Source organism: Mesitornis unicolor, unplaced genomic scaffold, assembly GCF_000695765.1.
Source record: "Mesitornis unicolor isolate BGI_N332 unplaced genomic scaffold, ASM69576v1 scaffold24299, whole genome shotgun sequence".
NCBI classification, from domain to species: Eukaryota; Metazoa; Chordata; class Aves; order Mesitornithiformes; family Mesitornithidae; genus Mesitornis; species Mesitornis unicolor.
The window spans coordinates 942-23627 of NW_010205633.1; the positions used below are offsets into that span (position 1 = coordinate 942).

Sequence of the window (22686 nt, forward strand, 5' to 3'; positions counted from 1 at the left end):
CTCAGTTCTTGGGGAGTCAGTGCCCTGCACCCCTGTTTGTCCATCCCTTCTCCTCCCTGGCCCTTCTTGCTGGTTCATGGCTGCCTTTGCCCAAACGTTTGTAGTGGTTTCTGTGTCGGCAGATTTTTCTGTGGTGAAATTCAGTATAGGTTTTACAAAAAAACCATTTACATTAATAACTTTTGCATTTCTAATACTTAGATGTAAATTACATTGCTTATAGCGCTGATCTAATAGTAACCGTCAGGGCTCTGCTTAGGCAAGCAGACAAAGGTTGGGGTTTAACCTATCAGTGCATCCTGTCCTTGTGTCCTCTGTCTGTCACCACACCGGAGCTTTGTCTTCTGTAAGCAGCCTGTGTAGAGCCTATGTCATTTTATAGACAAAGCGTGGATAAAATTTTACAGATAGCTATAGATTATAGATTACTAGGTAAGAGATTTATAAATACCTGTATATTTATAGATACAAAATTGTGTCAATTTAAAAATAGATAAAATTTGCAAAAGAAATTTAGGCTGCAACCTGTAAGCTCTCTCTCTTTCTCTGGGTGTATGAAGGACAAAAGCCAGAAGAAGATTTTTGATTGCATAGTGATGCAGACCAAACCCAATAGGAGCCAGCAGGAGGCAGTTGCAGGCCCTCTGGGGCTGTAGGTAGTGATGTGCTCACCAAGTGTCCCATTCTCCGTCTACTTCAGCTCTGCGACTGCAGCGAGTAACTGCTCTGAGAAAGGCACTATCACCTTCATTTAATGTGTTGAGGAAGCTGTGTGTTAGTGCCTTGCAGGGATTGCCGGACAAACTGAATTCTGGTCTTGTGTCTTTTGAGACCACTGTAAAAGTGCCCTGTTAACCGAGGCATAGCAGCTGGCTGCACTGTGATCCTTGCCATTGCAGCATGACCCACTTGTGTGGCCTATTTAACTCTACCAAGTTGTAAGGAGCTGGACATGTACGTTAGGTGTGTGTTTTCACTCCCTTGTTTAAAGTAAAGATGTTTTATACACATTGCTGCTTGTAAACTCTTTTTTCTTTTTTTAGTTACTTCAACAACAACAAAGAAGTGGCACTTTAGGTGACTACAAAAAATAAGTAGTTACAGTGAACAGATACAGAACTATAATTTCTCTCAAAACATGTAAGCAATGTTTTCTGAGAACTGAAGAAACCAGGATTTGGCCAATGCAAGGTGTAGTAATCTTGAGAGAAAGCTTTGCTGGGAGTTGGGTCTTGAAGATAAGACTCCTTTCTCCTTTTAGCGGCTTAGAAGTGGTGTTCTTCAGTGTCTTCATAGAACTAACAAATATGAATTTCAAATGTACTGGGGCAAACCAGGAAAAGTTTAGTTTTGCAGTAGTATGAGATACATTTTGGCTTAGGGATAGGCAGTCTAGGCAGGTTTACATGAATATCTGTCATGTGAAAACAATATGTTTGTTGTTTGGGGTTTTTTAATCCTTTTAAACAAATTGCCATATTTAAGACCATTGGGAAATAAAAGCTATGAGGCTGTTAGCAAAAGCAAAAGCTTCTTTCAGTGCTCACTGATTGCATCTTGTTGGCATGTGTGGTTACTCGTGCCCATACAAGATACTGAGATATTTGGGTAATTGTGACTGTTGGCAAACATTGTTTTTATGATGACCATCAAAATAAAAGCATATGCAAAAACAGGAATAGGGTTGTGACACTTTATTTTTTGAGAAGTAGACATTTGTTCGTCAACAGAAGAATTGAGTTTCCAAATGACATGTCTGCCAAATTGCTGATACTTTTGTTACTGTTTATCATAACTTGGATGTGAACTTTTGGCATAAAGATGGGTGCAGTTAGTTATCCTCAAAGTTCCCTCTCCTTTAATTGTTTTCTAAACCTATTAGGTTACTGCGTCTTGTATGTCCTGTATACTTTTGTTAGGAAATATTGTTAGGAACTACTTTTTTTAAATACTTCTGCATTTTTATTCAATTTACACATTGCTCCACCCACTGTTTGGAAGTGACCAGGCCTGTCCTCCGTCGAAGACTAAACACAAGAGTTATTCATGATGCAGTTGGGAAAATGATAATGCAAACAGTAAGTCAGACAGAGAATTTTACAAGCATCTTTTCATGTCGTGAATGATGCTGTCTCTCTGGGTTATGGGCTCTCTGCTCTCGAGACTGCTGTTCCTTTCCCCCTGGCTCTCCTCCAGGGCTGTTAAGTTTCAGTCAGGGAAGAAAGGGAGATTTGGGCTCTTCTAAATGTCCGTATTTTTTTGCGGCGTGGCTGGTGACAGCGAGCTTTGTGTGCGAGAGCGTTGACATGCAGAGAGCCGCAGCCATTAGCATGCTAATAGCTGCGCCCCAGCAGAATAAACAGGGCTGCCCTCGCCGAGCCGTGGCCGTGCCGCCCAAACAAAGGCCTGGGAGCAGATGTGGGGAGAGCCCGGCCGTGAATCCTGCCCCACATGGGGTGGGCAGGAGGTGAACGCTGTCCCGGCTCCTGTGCTTCCCAGTTTCTACAAAAATGCAGGTCTATGTCACACACTTGACTCTGCGCCTCCCTTACTCTTCACGTGGCAGCTCACCTCCAGTTGAAGATTTGAGGTGAGAGGCCTCAGAGAATTTCAAGCTGTGGCTTATATCCTTACTTGTCCACACATCTACCATTGGCGTTGCTGATCTGGCAATGTGTATCTAAAAACTAGTTCTCTACCGACTTTCAAGATTTATCAGCATAAGAAAGAGTCACTGGTTCTGTAAAAGGGGGACTGTGTACGTGCCTATGTGTAAGTATCAAACATATATTAAATACATATGCATACATACACATTTAATCCCCTCAGTACAAACCCATGTGTCATCACTCATATTTGGTTTGAAAGAGCCTTATATCAGTTTGTGCTTAATCCCTCTTAATTATTGATTTTTATTTTTTACAGTCTGAAAAGTGTAAATCCTCCATAAAAAGTGTAAGAAAGTTGGTATTGTTTCTTCTTACAGACAGTGGTTACTGGTAAAGTGTAGCTTCAAGCATTTTATTTGGGAAGAAGGCACCTCCTTATTTTCCCAGTGCCTTCTGGCTGATTAGGAGTAAAGACAGAAGAGACCAGTTGCATTAACGTGAAAAATGTTTTCTGAACAAACTGCTTTCTGAAATGATGGTGGGCTGATTGGTATCTGCTCTTCTTGCTCGCTTCAGCAATCCAGCGTTTTCTTTCCTGCCCCATATCATGCTGTAGCTGTGCTGGCAGCCCACAGCAGTAGGTGGGTAAGTTAGCAGGGCTTTTTCAGTTAAAGAAGTTGCCAGCGTCTGGATTTGGAAAGAGAAAAGTCAATAAGGTTTTTGCAGTTATGTACTAAAAAAAAAAAGTTTTGTTTCGTATTTATCTGGTTTTCAAGGCATATATGTACTTATTAAATTATGTGACTGGAAATGTCTGGTTCTTCATTTAGCTACTGTATGACTGTTCGCAAACTGTTACTGAGTTAGGGAGAAATTGGTTCAGTAGGACTATTTTTTTCAATGAAGGAGTAGTAATACCTTTTTTTTGTTTGGTCTTTTTTCTCGTTTCAGGATAATATCATTTTATTCTTAAGAGGCTGCAAAGAGCTGGGACTTAAAGAATCACAGCTTTTTGATCCTGGTGATCTGCAAGACACATCAAACAGAGTAACCATCAAGTAAGTACAACAGTAGTTTGTGATTAGCATGTTACAACCTCAAATGCATGCGATGCAATAGTAAATATTTAAGGATGAGCAAAGAGGGTATAGAATTGTCATCTGTATAAAGCAAATAGGAAGCTGAGGTTTGGGAAACCTTCAGTGCTGGGAAGAGTACATTGTTCTCTTCAACACGCTTTCTCTAAAGGCTGTTATTTTCCCCAGAGAGACCGACCACAGCTCTTTTAAAATACTGGTTTAGTTAAGCAACGAGATTCTGTGTGACTTAGGAGTTTTCCCGAGTCTAAATTGATGGCATTCTTTTTTGTCTGTCCAACTAATGAACTATGTAGGCTCGGGAAATAGAATCTCAGCTCTGTTATTTCAAATTAAACTGTTTTGAAGATGCATTATAGGACGTTTATAGGCCTCTCAGACTCTACAAGCTGCAGGCACGAGCACGGTCTGTTTGCTTTCTAACAAGAACTGTAGGTTGGGACATGATATTTGGACTGAGGATGTCTGTCAACTGTGTGGACTGGAAGTGGCACACTTTAGATACTTTTTCACCAAAGCCACCTACCTACTACCACACAAATTAATGCACATGTTTTGAGAGGTTCTCCATCCTAATAACTAATTGATGTTTTTGGAGGGGTGAAGTGATTTTTTTGAAAACCCCTTTTAATTAACTTGAATTAAAGTCCACATAGTCATAGATTAAGGCCTTAAATAGGAACTCTTCTCCCTTCCAGGGAAGACTTTCTCATCACAAACTAGAAGTGCAGAAGCAGTCAAACTGTACTTTTTTCCTCATTTATATTCATGGAAATCAAGTTCCCTGCCCCTAAAAAGGAAGAGCACACCACATTTTCATAAAAGTAACAAATTTTGTAGTTCGTGTTATTTAGAAGTTTTCCTGAAATGTTTGGGTTTATCATGTGTAGTATTAAAAAGGTCTTGCTATACAGACAAGCAAATACTGCTGAGTCGATTGAAGGGCCACCTTTCATTTGGCCAAAAAGATCAGTAGTGAAATCCTGGTCAGACGTTACCATTTTATAAAAGTATATGGAAACCATTTACTAAATTTTAGCAGCATTCTTTCTCGCCCCCACCCCCCCACCCCCCCAACCTTTCTGGCAGTGAAAGCTAGGTAGGTTTTCATGGCATTCAAGCACTGTCTTGGAAAATTCAAAGGTTCTGAAAATCGAATTGGCCATTTTCCTTGTTTTAAGGAAGTCTCCCACTTTTTGTGCCTTTCCAAGTTTCTGGCTCTAATGAGGTTTTTCTCACCTGTACATACCAATGAGAGGCAACTATATAACGTATTTCTTTTAAATATGGTACTATTGCAATAAAAGAGGTTCTTTATGACGTCTTGTAAAACCATGACAATGAGTTGCTGGAGACAGTCACAAAACAATCGTAATCTCCATATAAAACTAGAGAGAAGGGGTCTTTCTGAACAGAAGCTTGATCTTTTGGGGTTGAGGATGGTGGAGCACCTCGGAGGAGGTAGGTAAAGAAGCTGGGACTAGCACGGAGCTCCAAGGAGAGTTGTCCAATACGTGAGCAAGTTAAACCAGGAGTAAGAAACTCTGCACAGCTGGCTTGGCCCTCCGCTAAATCTGATGCTAGATCACTGTCTCACTGGCATAATTTCCCCCCCCCCCCCCCCATCAACTATTCAGAGAAAGCGGCTGTGGAAATGAGACAAATGTTTTCCTAGCAGTGTCCAAGTTCATGCAAGCCAAGTCTATGACTGTTGTAGAGAACTATGTTCAAGACTGTCTTTCTGCTAGCTTGTTATAAAGCATAAAGGTGATTTTTTTCCTTCCTCTTTGAAGACTTTTGAGTTATTTTACTTAAAATGGTAAAAATGGTATTTGTTCTGTGGTAAAGGATGAATGTGACTTTACTACACGTGATTAAGATAATGACGTATTTAACCAGTTTTTTTCATATAGATATTAATTGAAGTATTCATTAGGTCTGGTTTTTTTGGAACATTCAGCTTACAAAAGTGATGAGCTAGGGCTGTAAAGAATTTCTTCTTGACTTGTTAAACAAGACTCTTTTCCACTGCTATTTTAATTAAGGGGGGGGAAAAAGGACTGTTTTAATTTTTATAGTATGTGGGTATTGGTGGATAAAATTTTTGGCTTAATAAAGATATTACTAAAATTACTTAGGTTTAGTATTGCCTATATTTAGACTTTCGTTGTTCTCACAGGTTTAAGTGCATTTATTTTTGTTTTTATCAGGTAGCCTTTAATGCTGAGTGGACTTACTGTTATAGTAGAAGGTAGTTCCATTATAAATAATCAGGAGGCAATCTGTACTAAATCTGAAGTAGTCTTATTTATTTTTCAGCACCTAAATGTGATACACATTTCCTTCATTCTTTTAAAATGGTTTCTTTCCTGGATTTTAGAAAAGTTGTTTGTGTTTGTGCAAACTTTGTGCTTTGTTTGTAATATAAAACTTCCACCCTTTTCGATGAGCATTGGCAAAAAATTAGGGAAGGATGCCAACGTTCAGTCTGAGCGCTCAAGTATACATTAAAAAATAACTGTTTTCCACAGCAGGTTCTGTTGTAAGCGGCAAGATCTTTGTTGCTTCACCTATCTACTTTGTTCTTTGTGATGCTTGTTTCCACAGAAGCACCTGCTCCATTTCCTTAAAAGTTTGATGATGATTTCCTCAGTCTCCAATGCCTGTTCAGTTGATTCCAGAATCTGTATGGGTTGCGTGGTTTATCACAGAGCAGAATCCAACTGTTGGATTACTGCAGAATGCATTTTAGCAGTGAGGACTTTGGTCGTCATTTTTGAAAGAATCAGCAACTCTCTTTAAAGGAAATATTTTTGGCACTGTCCTGCTTTACTGTGGGACCAGTATAAACACATTTGTTTTTTGTACTTCCAGAATTCTAATTTAGTGATTGACTAAATACTCCCATATTATGGATAAATGAATGTGTGAACCACATCTTCTTAGCTTTCATGTGTTTCCAGCCTGCAGAAGCATTCTGCAGGCTTTTGTTAGGGAAAATGTGATCTGCTGCATACATGCTTTGTAAAGTGTGCTTTCTGATTTTTTTTTCCTCTTTTTTTTTTTTTTCCCTTATGTGTGTCCACAACCAGAAACACCAACTATAGTCGGAAGCTGAAAAATGTAAGTACATCACTTGAAGTACTTTTTTTAATCTGGTTAATCCTGTATTTGTCCTGAGCAAGAATTATGTTAGTAAAAACTGAGTACAAATGAGTATTGCTGAAAACTTCCTCTGAACACCAACCTAACCAGGTTCTGCTAGAAATTTAGGTAGAACTGCTATGGCAAAGCAGCCTCTCAGCAGAAATTAAATGGAGGATGTTTTCGCCTTCTTAGATAAGGGATGAATAATGTAATATCTGCTATCTGTTGTGGTTTTCATTGGGAACAGTCTGACTCGCCCATGAATCTACGCTTTTGTAGCCTTTCATGAATATATAGGCATAGAGAATGCAAAAAGCATTTAAAATGAAGCAAAATGTTCATTAGATCTGGATGCAAGTTTTTACTGTCAGATTTGCTAGCTTTCTTGTTTTTCCAAATAAATTAGTGTTTCCCCAGAAAGGCTAATTCCATTTAACTTCAATTTCTTCTTAATTTAAACTAATGGCAATGGTAATGGATCCTGCAATTGTTAAGTGGAAAAGAAAATGGCTAAACTTTGCTGGCCTCAGAGATACTCTCCTAAAGCCTAGCAAGCTGTCTGCCTTTAGTCAGCTGTAAGCCGCTATAATGTAAATTTTATATTTGGCTCAAAATCCTGTATACTGTTAGGAAATGCCAAGACTGTTTCATAATAACTTTGTAAGCCAGTAATCATGACTGCAGGTAAAAAATAATAAAAACCACCAATACTACCAACACCCTGTCCCCTGCAAATTATTTAATCCTGTCTTTCCCATCACCGTTACAGTAATATCTTACGCATCCAGCACACAGAGTTGTAGAGGAGGAGTTCAGCTTTGGTATTTTAGCACCCTTGTGGGCACTGGCTGAATATTTTTTAACAGATGTATAGTTTTAAAGGTGAAGTTTCAGAAGTCTTCTCTGCAATGTACTTGTAGGCAATATATGCTTTCCAGGTGCATGATCCTGTAGTCTCAGCTGGCAGCCAGTCGAATTTCTTGCAAATGTGACATTATTTGGAAAAAAAAATGGATAAAGAAAGGAAGAAGCAAGAGTGATCAAATGGTAGCAGAAATAAATAAAAATGCCACGACCTTCATCGGAAAACTGAATGGCGAAATGAATTGGACAGCTTCCTGGTTGCTAGGAGTACTATATTTCCAAGTGTTTTTGCTTAACTTGAGAACATGCACTGTAAGAATTCTTTATATAAATTTGTTCAGTTGTGCTGGTTGAAGGAAAACAGTTCAGATAAAGGTTTTTTAAAAGAAAAAAAAGTCTGTATTGACAAAACCACCTGCTTTCCTTCAGCACAGTAGTAGCAATTTGGATGTAATTTTTAAAACAAGGGAAAAAAATTTGAACTTTATTAAAACTTACTCAGTTATTTCATGGCATGTACATTATTTACATTATGCCCCACAGTTGCCTTTTTAAACAGGGGATCTGTATGACACATGCTGTACTCTTTTCTGGCAGAACCTCAGCTGGAGTGCTATGTGGGATTTTCGACATCACACTTAAATAAGAAATGGGGATGTTAGAGAAAGTTAATGAGCAAAACCTAATCAGAAGTCTAGCATATGGGACTGAGGAGGAAGTGCTAAAAGTATGTGCGTGTTTTAGAGAAGAAGAGTCTGACAGAGATGTCTGTCCCCAGCACCCCATTGGGATTTCTTCCAGTCCTAGTTTCTTTAGTTCACTATATAGTATGATTTATATGACCTTGTCCCATCAAAATGCAGAATACTATATTTCAGCTTAACTTTTTTTTGAGACAGTTAATGACAACTATTATTTATTATTGGTTGCACATCTTTTCCACATAAAAATATTTCCTGTTTGTTCTGCAGTTAAATATTTTTAAATGTCACGGAATATGCAGGAATAGTGAACTGAGAAAAAAACCCTACGTTCTGAGGTGATGGTTTGGCATTTTTAAGCAGTGCAAAACACTGAGCTGAATTGCCTTTGATGATCAGTTTTCAGTCTAAATTGCTGCTGCTGCACAGGTACCATTAAAGACATTGCTTAAAGTGAAGACATATGTGTGTGCAGAGAAGGACTGTTTGCTTACTCTGCATGATATATATATCAGTATTTTTGGAGAGGTTGGAATTTGACCATCCTGAGCATCTTAATTTCCTCTTTCCTAAAACAAGTGTAGCCCTCACAGTGTCAGATTAGATTTCTTTGCTACCTAAAGGAGCGAGAGGGTATATAAACATTTGCAGGAGCAATTATTGGCTTTTTTTTCCCCCCTAGTTTTGAAGTGACTTTTAGGGAGAGATGTCAAGTCAGAGCTTGAATGAAACCATTAACTCTCTCCACTTTAGTTGCATAGAAACAACCAGATGCTCGTGGCATTTGATTAGTCTAGGGCTAAGCATTTCTTAAGCTAGCAGAAGCCTGGAAGTAAATGTTCCCGTGTCATGTAGTTAATTACATTAAGATGATTAAAAATTGAACTACCTTCTCTGTCCTTGAAATAGGCAGGCACATATTTCAGACGTTTTATTTATTCCATTAGCCTTAATGGTTTTAATTAATGACCACTAGTATTACTACTCTTCAGGGATTTTCTTTTCCTATTGGAGTTACAAACAGATGTATTTATAAGTGTGTCTTCTTGACAGTTTCAAATATCTTGCCTAGTGTTTCTCTTCAGCTTTATTTTTGCTATTTATTTTCCAGGCAGACATGACAGTTTCATTTTTTATAGAAATACCAGGAAGATTATGTGTTAAGTTACATATTCTGCAGGACTGTTTAAATGTTCATAGTTGCCCAATGTATTTATGTTTAACTACTGACAGATACTTCCCCTTCAGTTCTTATTTATAACAAAATCTTGTGCTGCTGTGCAGTTTAGAATAAACAAGAGGTACTTTCGTAAATTTAGCTAAGTGACTGCGTAAATGGCTTCAATTAATTCTTATTAACTTCTGCAGGTATTAGTCACCATTTATTGGCTAGGGAAAGCGGCAAACAGCTGCACATCGTATAGCGGATCAACCCTGAACCTGAAGGAGTTTGAAGGTTTGCTGGCACAAATGAGAAAGGTATCTTTTTGTTATGTTTTGGGAATCAAAATTTCATTTGAATTATTACTCCCATAAATGACCTGTTTGTTGCTAAATATAAGAGAAGGGGGAGGGTGGAGTGAACATCTTAGTAAACATCTACCGCCTTTGAAAATGTTTCTGCTTCTACCAAGTCATAAACACAGCTTGCTTTCTTTGGCTGCTAGCTTTGTCATACAGTGTGTGATGCCAAACAGGGCTTTAGAATTGGCATGTGGCCCTGTCATCTTCATTTGTATATGTTTTGGTTTGAATTATTTTCATTTGTGACACAGTATCATCTAGAAGAGCTGAGACTTGATAGTAAATGGTGGGACTCACAGGAGCAGAGAGTTTTCTTCTTTAAAACGTTAAGTTTAGTGGGCAGCTCTTTTGTTTTTAAGTTGCAACATAACACATCAAACCAAAGTATCTAAATAAAGCTGAAGGGTAGGAGGAGGAGATTATGTTTCACCAAGGGCATAGTTAGAATGCATCTGTGTTTTGCCAAACTCTGAATTCTGGCTGAAATCTTATTTGGTGGTTTATGATGAGCTGAGCTCTATTGGGAAGGAAAAGTTGTGATTGCTCTAAGGTGGTTTGGGGACTTTTGTTTGAATGCTCCAGCATGCCGTGGACCTGAGACACTTAACCTCAGTAATGATTAGTGTTGGTATCCAAGCATGCATTTACTGGGAATGGAAGAGACAAGGAGCAGGCATGTAAAAAGATGGCAGCACCCAGTGCTAGCATTGCATGTGTTGGCCACATACCGCTCATGACAGGCCATGCAGGTGTCTTTTCCAGCCCACAGAGAGCTTTGTGCTTGCTACTCACTCCCCATCTTGTGTAATGGCCAAGTCACCACAAGCAGTGGGGTTTGGGGACCATGGGAGACTCTTTGCTCTTTACTCTCCTTGAGCTCTCTGCCACAGCATCTGCAGCAGCTGCAGCTCTTCATTCTGGGATCTGAGGGCCAGCACTGAATTGCCACTGGAAAGGAAGAAAAGCTTACCTGACTAATAGCAATTCCTACACTTTAATGTGATCAGAGAGCCTTGACTAGATGGGTAAAATCCCTGTTTGTGACCTGAGTTCCTGTGAAGAAGCAGATGGAAACGGAGAGGAAAAGAGAACATCCTGCCTCTCTGTAGAAGTTTGTTTTGGTCTTCAGTTGGAATGACCTGTGCTAATCACTCAGGACCTTGCCATTCATGAGTGATATGTCTGAGACCAAGCAATAAAAAAATGAAGTTAATACTTGTTTCCAAACAGAAGATGCAGGAAAAGAGCAGTCCCCACTCCCAAAGAGTCCGAAAGGTGAAGAGAGCTAATGCAGAAAAATTGTCAAAGTGCAGGTTGTTATAATACTAGTGCCACATGGTATCATGGTTTATGTTTTAATGTTTAATCTCAAAGCATGAGGTTCTTCTTTTTCCAGCTAATGTTTACCTATCAAACTAGTCATCAGGGCATTTTGGATGTGCCTTCTTGAGCCCTGCTGTGGGATGACGTAGGCTGGTGCCGAAAGACAGCGTTCTCTGGGGAGGTGATGGTTGCGGAGCACCTGGCTGGGCAGTGCAGAGTGCTGCAGGTCAACAACAAAAGCAAGAGACTGGGGCTTGATACATTGCAGATGTTGGAGCTGGGAGCAGAGATCTCATAAAAGCTAAAAGCTATATATTCCTTTAATGTAAAAACGGAGTACTTTGCAATCCTGAAAAGTCTTGTTTAGGTGGTACTGTTATGAGGGTTGTTAGCATCTTCTGTTAAGATCACCTCCTGTGCCCCTGCAGTGTTTCCCACTGGCAATTGTGGGCTTGTCTGTTACTGAATTTGAAGAACATTTGGTTGTAAAACAGAACATCTTGATCATGGTGTGGAACTCTCATGTTCTTTATAGCTGAGCTCAAGTGATGAAAAGACACTTTACTGCATTCTTTACTAGTATTTTTTTTCACTGAACTTAATAATTAAATCAACCATAAATACATCCTGGTTTAGTTTTTTTGTTATAAATCCTCTCCTTTTTTTAATAAGCAAATCGAAAGACATCTCAGATGTAAGTTGTCTCAGACTCATCTTTTTCTAGTTATGCTGAAATGGCTATTCATTTCTAATTTTATTCATGCTACTCTGTTTTTAATTTCATTAACTGTTTGGATACACATTCTTCTTTACTTCTAAGCTGTAAATTCCAAGTGACAAAACACCCATGGCTTCCACCCATATTTAGTGGGTGGAACTTCCTGAGGAAATGCATCTTATATTTGGCAATCCCACTTTTGCTACCGCTTAGTAACATGCTGTGTTTTTAATTAGGTAATAGGAAAGACTAACGTGCTGTTGTGCGTCGTGTTACGGTGTTATCAGCCCTGCAGATAACCACTTTCTTTTTCCCCTTGATAACATTTGGAAGATGACGTTTGCTCAGTGCAGGACAAGTGCCCATCTGTGAGACAGCGTTGGGCTTTGCCAAAGGGAAGGCTGTGAAGAACGTGTCTACAGGAGTCCAGGAGCCTATCCTGGTGCCTGCTGCCTAATTCCTGGTGTGCGGCATGCAAAATCAACATCAGCGGGCCTTTGAAAGGGGAGTCTGCAGAACTCATTAGTTCACAGTTGGACTGCTTTCAAACTCTGGGAGATAGCAAATGCAGGATGGGGCTTTTTTCCTGAGTTGAAGTTCTGTAGCTGCTGAGCAGTTCTGTGTCACTCAAATACACTAATTTAGGAAAATGAAAGTGTGTCTGAGGATTGACAATAGCTGACTGGTATAAAGGGGTGAGGGGATTTAGGGAATTTGGATTTTTAGAAAGATTTTTGGATCATGTCACAAACGGGATTTTGATAGGATTTTTGGATTTGTTCTTGGATGTGTGTAACTCATACAGATTTCAGGGAGACAGATCTTTGTTCTCTAGTGTTTCTATCAGCATTTTAGTTCGGTATGCAGAACTGGGAAAGGAAATTACATAGGATCCAATTACTACTTTGTTAGATGAATTTTATTTGTTTTTAGAAAATACTTGCACTTCAATTTGCAGTGAGGTTACTTCCTGACATTACCGCAGCTCAGCTTGGCCTTAGGGGACCTTTGCCGCTGCCCTCAATGTGGTATTTTGGCACCATAATAGTGAGTAGCACTAATTAAGCCTTCTTTCTTGAAAGTCTGCAGGACATTGGGTCTGATCTCTCTGTCTCGCTTTAAGCCTCCCTCTTTCCTAGCACTGTAGCTTTGGTGTGTTACTGCAGGGCTCTCCTCCCTCTGTCACTTCTACAGCACACCTGTTTGCTTGTGGAGGTAGCCCACTGTAGTAGGGTACTGTGATATTCCCAACTCATCTCATTGGCGATAGTAGAAATGGGTAAAACCTTAGCGGTCAAGGACAGCGAGTACTGTGCTTGGCATAGCCATTGTGCTCCAGCTACGGGTAAGCAGGGGGTGCTTCTTAATTAGAAATTAATATTCAAATGCTTTTGCGGAGGTGGGGAGTGGAAAGGAAAAAAGAGAAAGAATCACATTCCAACCTCTTTGGACCACAAAATGTCAGTCTGATAATGGCACTCACATCTCTGACTTTACTTACGGTCTGGGGAGAAAAAAACAGATTTATCTTTGCATAAAAGTAGTTATTTTTGTTTTTTATCGAGCCGTGCAATTGTAATTAATGCTAAAACACTCTCTAAAACAAGGGATTTATTATAATGCGAGGGTGAGGATGGCTTCTATTGACCTTTTCTTCTGCTGGAGTTTCAGTGTTTTAGTATGTGCTGCTTTCACTGGAAAGAATTTATAATCACAGGGCTGTCAAAGACAACCATTGTTCTCCCTGCTCTGAACATGTGGGTCAGCTGCAAGTGCTTTCATATCCCCCAGAGCCAGGAGCTGGCAAAGAGTAAAGAGCACAACTGAATTCTTCTGAGGCATCAGGAAAAGCATTTTGCATATTTTTCATTGCTGATTGCTTCAGAAAGACATCCCCCTTTCATAACAGGAATTTCTCTTCAAGGTAGAGGGAGGCTGGGGCACACTGCTTCATTATTTTGCCGAGTTGAAGCAGCAACAACAAATGCTGTCTGCTGGTGTCCCAGCCAGATACAATAGATGGGCAAGGGGTGGGTGGGGGGGGAATCTCTTTGGAAAGCAGCAGACTTAAATCTGATGCAGGCATGATGTTAAAATTGTAGTTGCAATATTATTCTAATATGTGGGATTTCCTCTTATTCAGCCTAAAATCAAGGTTTATTGCAAGCTTGCATTTTTGTTTTGGAGGGGAGAAGGGGTAGAAAACAGGGAAAACCTTTTTTGGAAAGGAGTTTTTTAGTATTTGGGAAGATGCTTTGCTGTCTGATGTGTGATGGATCTCACGGGTATATCAGTGGTTTCTTTATGATGAGGTTCCTGCTGTACTTCCACGTAGGAGACAGAGGATATTGAGAGCCCAAAGCGCAGCATTCGTGACAGCGGCTACATAGACTGCTGGGACTCCGAACGCAGTGATTCCCTCTCCCCGCCTCATCACGGCAGAGATGATTCCTTTGACAGCCTGGACTCCTTTGGCTCCCGCTCGCAGCAGACACCGTCTCCAGATGTAGTGCTCAGGGGGAGCAGTGATGGTAAGTACCATCGGTCACAGTGTGGCACATGCATAATGTTGTGAGATACAGGGGACATTTCTGGAGCAAATGTGCCATTCAGAAGGTGGACACAGCCTCTGAATCTGGTGAGAGAACTTCTCTGTGAATGCTGATTTGTGCTCCCTGAGGTTTAGATGGCTTTGCCAGCAACATACTTGAAGACTGTCTCAGTTAGGATAGCGTAGTGTTGGAAAATTAGTTACATCATTGCAGTGTAATTTTATGATGGGAAGAGTGCTTTTCTGGGTTACAGTGTAAGAGGAGGTTATGCAGACCTATTTTGAGTTATAAACTAGACTGAAGAAAGAAGTAAAAGCACAGGAACACGAGAAATATTGAAGTGAATAAAATGTTTGCCTGAGTAAACCTGGGCAGATAAATGACATAGAAATATCTTGGAAATGTCTGATACTTGACAGAGTTTTGAAGTTTGAAGTACAACATTTTACCGAATGTTGTATTTGTTTTCATGGTATTTAGAAAATTGAATAAATTAATAGCTCCCGGCATCAGAGCTGTGGCCATCTTTGTACGCATTTGAATGAAGACGTGCAGCTCTAGGCTTTCAGAAGGTGTACTGCTTCTCTGCCTCTTCCCAGAAGCTTGTAAACACGGTGTGCCAGATAAGGAAGGATTTACTAGGTGTGAGGCATGCACTTAGGTTACTTGCTGTGAGCGCTATTCAGAACCAAAGGATGCTTGATTGAGTCTCCCTCTGCATGGATACATTCCCTATGAAGGGATGGATCAGTCAGACTTCAGCATCAGATGAAGTTAAGTTCCACACATGAATCACTTCTCCTTAGTAATGTTACTTAATTTAAAAAAAGGAAGGGCAGAAAGACTTTTTGGTAGGAACCAGATGTTCATACCACTTTTGGCAGCTTGAAAGAAGCTGGTGCTAATCATAACTGGACCCATGAGAAATTTCCTCAGGTGATGGGGAACTCCTTAAAACTGAAAAGTTGACAGGGAGAGCTGATATTACAGCTGAATTATGAAAGAGCTGTGGGGAAAGCAGGGCTAAGATCTGCTCTGCTGTTTTGAGTGGCCTGTGGTATTGAGGCTATTGCTGGTTGACCATCCAGAACCAGCTACTGGGGCTGATTCCCTGAAACTGCCTCATGCTCCCTCAGATGCTGAACAGAGCCCAGTATCCGCATTAGAAAACATTTTTTGCCTTTCCAAATGAGATAAAAGCATGGTGTTGGCAAATAGTAGCACTTCACATGTCCTAATCAAGAAGTGTTGCTCCATCTTGGGTGCTCAAGGGGTGTCCAGTGTCTCTACATACTTGAAGCTGGTGGGCAGCCAGTTCCTTGCGTCCTGTACCTGCTTCCTATCAACTTCTGCTGTATTAGCAGATTTTAGTAAGGTTTTCTGGTTGTTTGATTGCCACAGCTAAGACATACTATCTTGTCACATTCTTGAGTCCATAACAAACACAAAATAAGATGCAGACATACAAAGCTTGTTCTTTAAAATTAGTCTTTAACAATATCCAGACCCAGGGTGCATGCAGATGCTGTGTGCACACGTATGACTTGTCCAGCCAGCTTTTTCTAATATGTCCCATTTTTTCTGCTTGCTGCTGCCATAATTTCACAGCTGCCTCCTCCAAGAGTTGCAGGTGAGGTGTAGTTTGGCTGACCTCTCTTCTGTTGAACCTCTTCCTGTGGCCCCAGCAGGCCAGTGTTTCACTCAACTGCATGTTTTTGATAGAAAGAATGTGTATGCAAAGCTGGATGGAGGAAAAGGTTCTCTCTCCATTCGGATAGGAGCTTTATAAACCAAATCATATGATAGTGAAATAAAACTATGATTCTTTCCACTCCTGGGAAAAAAAAAACTGAACAGATGTTGTTTAAGTGATCCTAAGGTGATGATTAGTTTAGGTGGACTGCCTTTACAAGTGCCATCTGTGATTAGTCCCACTGTTTAGGAACTGCTCTGGTATCCTGTGCAGACCCCATCCCTTGCCAAAAAGCAAATAAAACCAGTGATAAAGCAGAACAGTTTGTTTAAAACACAGTAGAATTCCAGAGTGACCTGCCTGTAGCATTGCTAATGTGCTCAGGAATGAGTAAAATCCTCTGCTTGGCCATCACTTGTGCACAGATCCTTGTACAAAAGGTCTGTGCGTGTTTGTGGTGTATAACTGCTTGTAACAAGTTGTGGAAACTGGCTGCTGCCGCTGCTTCTACTTGGAAATGCAGAACAACAACGTTAGGGTTGTAAATGTAGAGCACAGCTGCATCTTCCATTCAGCGCTTTGGCTTCAAGTGCTTTTTTGCAAATTTGAGCTGAAAATAATTTCACAAGTAAAATATGAATAATTAAAGAAGCTGTTTGTCTTTGAAGTATTCAACTGGGAGATGCTGGTAGGCACATCAGTGATGAGGGAATCTGCTCTAATTCTTCTGCTGCTGTGGTTATCTATTCTAGCATTTCTGTCTACTGGCTCAGGACTGTTTTTCATATGATACAAAAATAAACACCAGAATAAAGTCAAGAGCAAACAGAATAGCAAATAACAGTAAGGGAACTTTTAATTTTCTTTTAGCTCCTCTGTGGCCCTATTCAGTCTAATGACATTACAGCTCTTCAAACCTCAGCCCTTTTCAGACACCTGTGATTCTGTGGTCATGTCTCCACTTTTTGTTTAGGCATAGACTCAGTTTAACAACCATGATGCTAGTTGTTACATGCTCTTAACCAAAATTGTTCAAACAAAAGATTACTGTCAAAGTGCATGGGGATTTTGGTCTAACTACCTCATTTCCATTGTGTCTTGTCTTTTCTTACAGTTCCCTTTTACTCTTCTTCATCTCTGTCCAAGCAAACATTAAATAACTCAATTTGCTGTGAAAGCTCTTTGCAAATAACATTCCTGGCATATTTAGACCTCTTTTCCTTCCCCCACTTTGAATTATACACAAGCTACTTGTGATTTTTATGACTTCATTGTTTTCAGTTGTTCATTAGGTAGCTCAGTGAATTAGTTAGTAATTTACTAGCATGGTGAATTAGCAAGAGGACACAACCTGGGTGGCTTACCCTCACGCCAAAGAGGGGAACAGCTCTTGCATATGCAAGGGGCCAAGGGCCAGACACATCCAGCACTCCAAAGCTGGGAGAAGATCTGAATTCTGGTGGGACAAATGGCTCAATATGCTCCATTTCACTCCTCAAACCAGGGCCTGTGGTGATGTTACACTGCTGGGAGAGAACTGTTGATGCAGCTTCTTTGTGAATTACTTAAAGAGGCTCATGGTGGTGCAGAGAATCTAGTCAGTGTCTATGGTGTGGCTTCCAAAATGGCTATGAGGGCAGTTCCACTGCAAATGCTCTGTAAGGTATTTGTCCTGTCACTTGGGACTTTTGTTTTAAAGTTGGAAAAGTCTTGCTGAAGTTTCTGTGTTTCAAGTGGGCTGTAAATATCAAGAAGCTTAGTTCATTTAAACAAAATGAAGTAGTCGCTCAGCTCTGTTGATCTCCCATCTTATGTTCTGTAATTCTTGATTTTTCTCTCTCACTTCATTTCTTTTCTTTGCCAGCATATCTTCAGTCTTCACTGTACTGATCTCACCTCTAAATCCTGAGATCCCTTCACTCTCTCTTTGCACCTTCCCATCTGAGGATCAGGTCACTCTATTTTGCAGTGTGCTAGACCAATTGACCAGGCAACCAATGAGACCGGAGAGAGACCATCAGAGTCTTCTGGTTTATAGCAGCTGATGCTTATTCTCAGATTTTGTTTAAAGCTGATGTTGTGTGCGTTCAAATTGCTGTTAGTACATGCATGTAGAAACATCCACAGATTCCTGCTATTCTGTAAATATGCAGCATGTGGCCCTTTTTGCTTGAACTTGTGGTATGCACTTGTAAGTCTAGATTCAAGAGTGTGAATCGGGTCAAACGTACCCATATGCACAACTATGGGTCATTTGGGCTTTAGTCAGGTAAGCTGCTGGAGCTGTCCTCTGTGACTGACAAGTCTGGCTTAATCTGACCCTGAGCTTTTTGATGCAAAGCTGTGGCTGTGGCTGTGGCTGAAGCTGTGTCTGAAGATGAGATTTTCAGAGGTAGAAAATAAGGGTTGATGGAAAAAATGTTTACTGTCTCTGTAGATATTATGGCTACGACCTTCAGTGACTGATTTTAAAATACAAATATAGGTAAAAGTGACTAATTTTTTGGTGCTTACGTGATAAATGTTATTTTTTGTAGTGTCTTCTCTGATTTGTAATTAAAAAGAAAACAAAACTAAATGAAAGCTGAAGAAGAGGATTTTTTTTCTCCTTCTTCACTAGGGAGAGGAAGTGACTCGGAAACTGACCTGCCACACAGAAGGATGCCAGATGTGAAAAAAGATGATATGTTGGCGAGACGGACCTCACACGGTGAACCTAAATCAGCTGTGCCTTTTAACCAGTACCTCCCTAACAAGAGTAATCAGACTTTCTATGTACCTGCTCCACTTCGGAAAAAGAAAACTGAACGAGAAGAGTACCGAAAGAGCTGGAGCATGGCGACCTCGCCACTAGGAGACAAACCTTCCAGGTAAGACCAGCCTGTCCAACTTTTCCCTTCCTGAGCATGCCTTAACACTTGCCTAATTTCTGTTCTTTTCATAAGATGTACGAAGCACCTTCTGCTGTAGTAAATCTCTTGCTGAGATGATACTGATAAATTGTTTGTGGTGTAAAAGCAGTAAGTGGAAAATCATTGTCTGGATGTCATTATTTGCCGTAAAAATGCAATGTATAGCTTGTGTTTGACAAGACTTTGGTTAATTTAAGTACCATGAATGTTGACTTGAACCCAAGGCTGGTCAAAAATGTTCTGGTTGATCTCTCAGTTCTCAGGGCAGTTACTCACTGGTAAATGATACTTACAAATAACATTTGATGTATTCAATCAAAATAGGTAATATTTTTGCTGTGGGTTTTTTTTAATAATCTATTTATTTGTATGTTGTATGCCCAACACCAGTAGAGTTTATATAACTGTGACTATGTGTTTTTGCATGCTGGTTTTGTCAACTGATATTTCACATTTGATTTGGCCTAAGAAGCAACTTCCATTAAAGAGCATAATTATCTTCCTGGATCATCCATCAGAATATCCTTTGGTGTCTTAATATCAACAAAATGCACTTATAATAAACGTGTGTTTCAGGCACAGCATACATTAAACTACCTCGTATAATTCAATAGCAAACCCCACCCTGAAACCATAGAAGAAGAACAGAATGAAACATCTGGACTGTGTGAAAAGGAGAAGGTGGGCTCCGTGGCTGCTGAGGCAAGCTCCCTTAAAAATCAAGTAGGTTTGAATCAAAATGAAGGAAATTCCATAGACCAGTCTCCTTCAGGTAGTGCAAAAGAAACATCAGCACCCAAAGAGAAAGATGCAGAAGAGATCAGAAAGTTAAGAAGACTCGAACAAGCTGGCATTAAGGTCATGTCAGCAGCCCAGCGCTATCACAGGTTAGCCCAGCGGTGTGGGAAATTGTGCACGCTTCACATTTTCAGGATTGGCTGAAGTGTGGGTTTCCTCGATCTGCTGTGATTTCACTTCTCCTAACAAAATTCCAGTCTGCTAAACACTCACAATTGCTACTGAAGGTCTTGGTCTGAAAAGACTTGCGATGTGACAGCTGTGCAGAGTTGTGATGATGATGCTAACTGCATTTGTGTTGAGAAATTGTATTGTCTTGCAGAGTAATGTAAACAGATGCCAAGAAAGCTACTACACAGGCTACTTGTCACCTTCCTCCTAATGCTTTCTTGCATTTAATAAAAAATACATGTAAATGTACATTTAAAATGCCTTGTTTAGACAAAAGTTTCGGAAACTTTTATTACTTGTTGCCGATGGGTTGATTTAGTTTACTGAACCACACTTTTTAGGTGGTTAATATTTTTAGCTGTGTTAATAAATGATGCATTTATTTTTAGTGTCAGGAACTATAAAAGTACAGTGCTTGTTAACATGTGTACCCGTTAAAGCATGCAGGCATAGTTCAGCAATCATAATTTGACTGACTTTGGCATGGAGTATCAGTAGTTATTCACTTACTACCTGTAATTTATTTCTGGATGTTGTTCAATTTGGTTATTTCCTGTTCTTTAGCTTGAGAGCTACATGATGGCTAGGCTCACTATCCATGCCTTTCCATCATCTGATATCAGATCCTCATGAAAAATCTTTCTTTCTCATGGGCATGGCCCACAAAGCAGATTTTTAACCAACATGTCTGAAGACTGGACTCTTATAAATGATCAAAATGGTTTGGCTAAAGGGTGAGTGTCCAAATGTCCTCCTATCTAAAACATTTGATTTTGGATTGTGGAGTGAAGTCCTGGCAGCAAGCAGTTTAGCAGATGCTGGTCTACAGTCTAGGCTTTGAAGTGTTGTAGTAAAAAGCACAGTTTTTATGTGATACAGCTTGTTTATAGGTACAGTGAAGCTCATCTGTGGCCATACACAGATGTGCAGCTAAAACAATCACAGTATATATGCTGTCATATGTCCTCTTCTCAGGTTTGCTTCACTGTTGTCAAGCTGTAATGAACCAGTGTTTGTGTGTGGTTGTGGAGTACTACTTTCACAAAGCCAAACACTAATGAAGAGGAACTGTCTGTCATAAGTGAGTCCTTCAGGCTCAGTTAGTGTGCTAGTCGATCAGGAATCCATAAAATGGTAGGATACTGGCATAATCCTGTTCTGAGCCCACAGCTGTGGTATTAATGGCAGTAATGCAGTAAAATACAGTAAAATATAGTAACAGATTGTGTTTAGGAGTGGAGTGCACAACACATAACACTGTTTGCCTTTGCACTTGGGGGATGTCATCACACTGAGAGTCCCTTTTCCAACCCTATGCTTGATCTACTGGCTTGATCTCCACTAAAGAAGCACATGGGATCAAATACATGGTTTTTTGACATGAAATCGGGTCTCCTCTTTCCTTGGTCAACCTGCTGTCCTGACAGGGCTGAAGAAGAATGGAGGAGAAATAACAAGCCATTTTCCTCCTTGCTCTCAGTGGAAGCCACTTGTGAAATGTGTCAACTGGAGGAAGGAGGAGCAGCTGCTGGTTTTCTGCCCCAGCCGAGGGTCAAAGGGCAGAGCTTTGTAGCCCAAGTTTCACCACAGTGAAGTAGGAGCCTGCTCCTGAGGATTGTAGGAAGACACAGCAGAAAAGGCACTGGGTTCAAAGGTCACGAAGGAAAATTATTTCTATGTGTAAGTGGAAGAATAGTGGGTGAGGAGAAGGGAAAAATTCAGTAGTGACACTTTAGGGTTGAGGGCAGTAGTCAATCATCTTTTCTAACATCTCATTATCATTCCCAGTTCTTTGAACCCTTCTATTTTCTCTTTCTCCTTCTGGGTGTCAAATTCAAATTTCCTTGCACCAATGACACTGAGCAATTCTCAGCCCCTCTTGTTTCTGTATTCTAATTTTTTTTTCTTTCACCCCTCTTATTCCTTCATCTCTCTGTGAAGGACCTGGATAGGCTGAATCAATGGGTTGAGGCCAACTGTATGAGCTTCAATAAGGCCAAGTGCCTGGTCCTGCACTTGGGACGCAATAACCTCATGCAGCGCTGCAGGCTTGGGGACGAGTGGCTGGAAAGCTGACAGGCAGAAAAGGACCTGGGGGTGTTGGTGGACAGCAGGATGACCGTGAGCCAGCAATGTGTCCTCATGTCCAAGACGGCCAATGGTATCCTGGGGTGTATCAGAAGGGGTGTGGTTAGTAAGTCGAGAGAGGTTCTCCTTCCCCTCTGCTCTGCCCTGGTGAGACCGCATCTGGTATATTGTGTTCAGTTCTGGGCCCCTCAGTTCAAGAAGGACAGGGAATTGCTTGACAGAGTCCAGCGCAGAGCCACAAAGATGATTGAGGGAGTGGAGCATCTCCCTTCTGAGGAGCAGCTAAGGGAGCTGGGTCTCTTTAGCTTGGAGAAGAGGAGACTGAGGGGTGACCTCATTAATGTTTATAAATTTGTAAAGGGCGAGTGTCAGGAGGAAGGAGCCAGGCTCTTCTCAGTGATGTCCAATGACAGGACAAGGGGAAATGGGAGCAAGCTGAAGCATAGGAGTTTCAGTCTGAACATGAGGACAAACTTTTTTACTGTAAGG

General features: G+C 40.5%; 1 protein-coding gene across 1 annotated transcript in view; it reads left to right on the forward strand.

Moving 5' to 3' along the window:
- Positions 1-3566: 3566 nt before the first annotated feature.
- Positions 3567-22686, forward strand: part of LIMCH1 (LIM and calponin homology domains 1) — a 68605-nt gene continuing 49485 nt past the window's right edge. Inside the window, exons 1-5 of the mRNA XM_010191483.1 lie at positions 3567-3667; positions 6799-6829; positions 9787-9897; positions 14319-14514; positions 18849-19098. Coding sequence (XP_010189785.1) covers positions 9889-9897; positions 14319-14514; positions 18849-19098 — 455 coding nt within the window. The 5' untranslated portion in view covers positions 3567-3667; positions 6799-6829; positions 9787-9888. The remainder of the gene's footprint in view (positions 3668-6798; positions 6830-9786; positions 9898-14318; positions 14515-18848; positions 19099-22686) is intronic.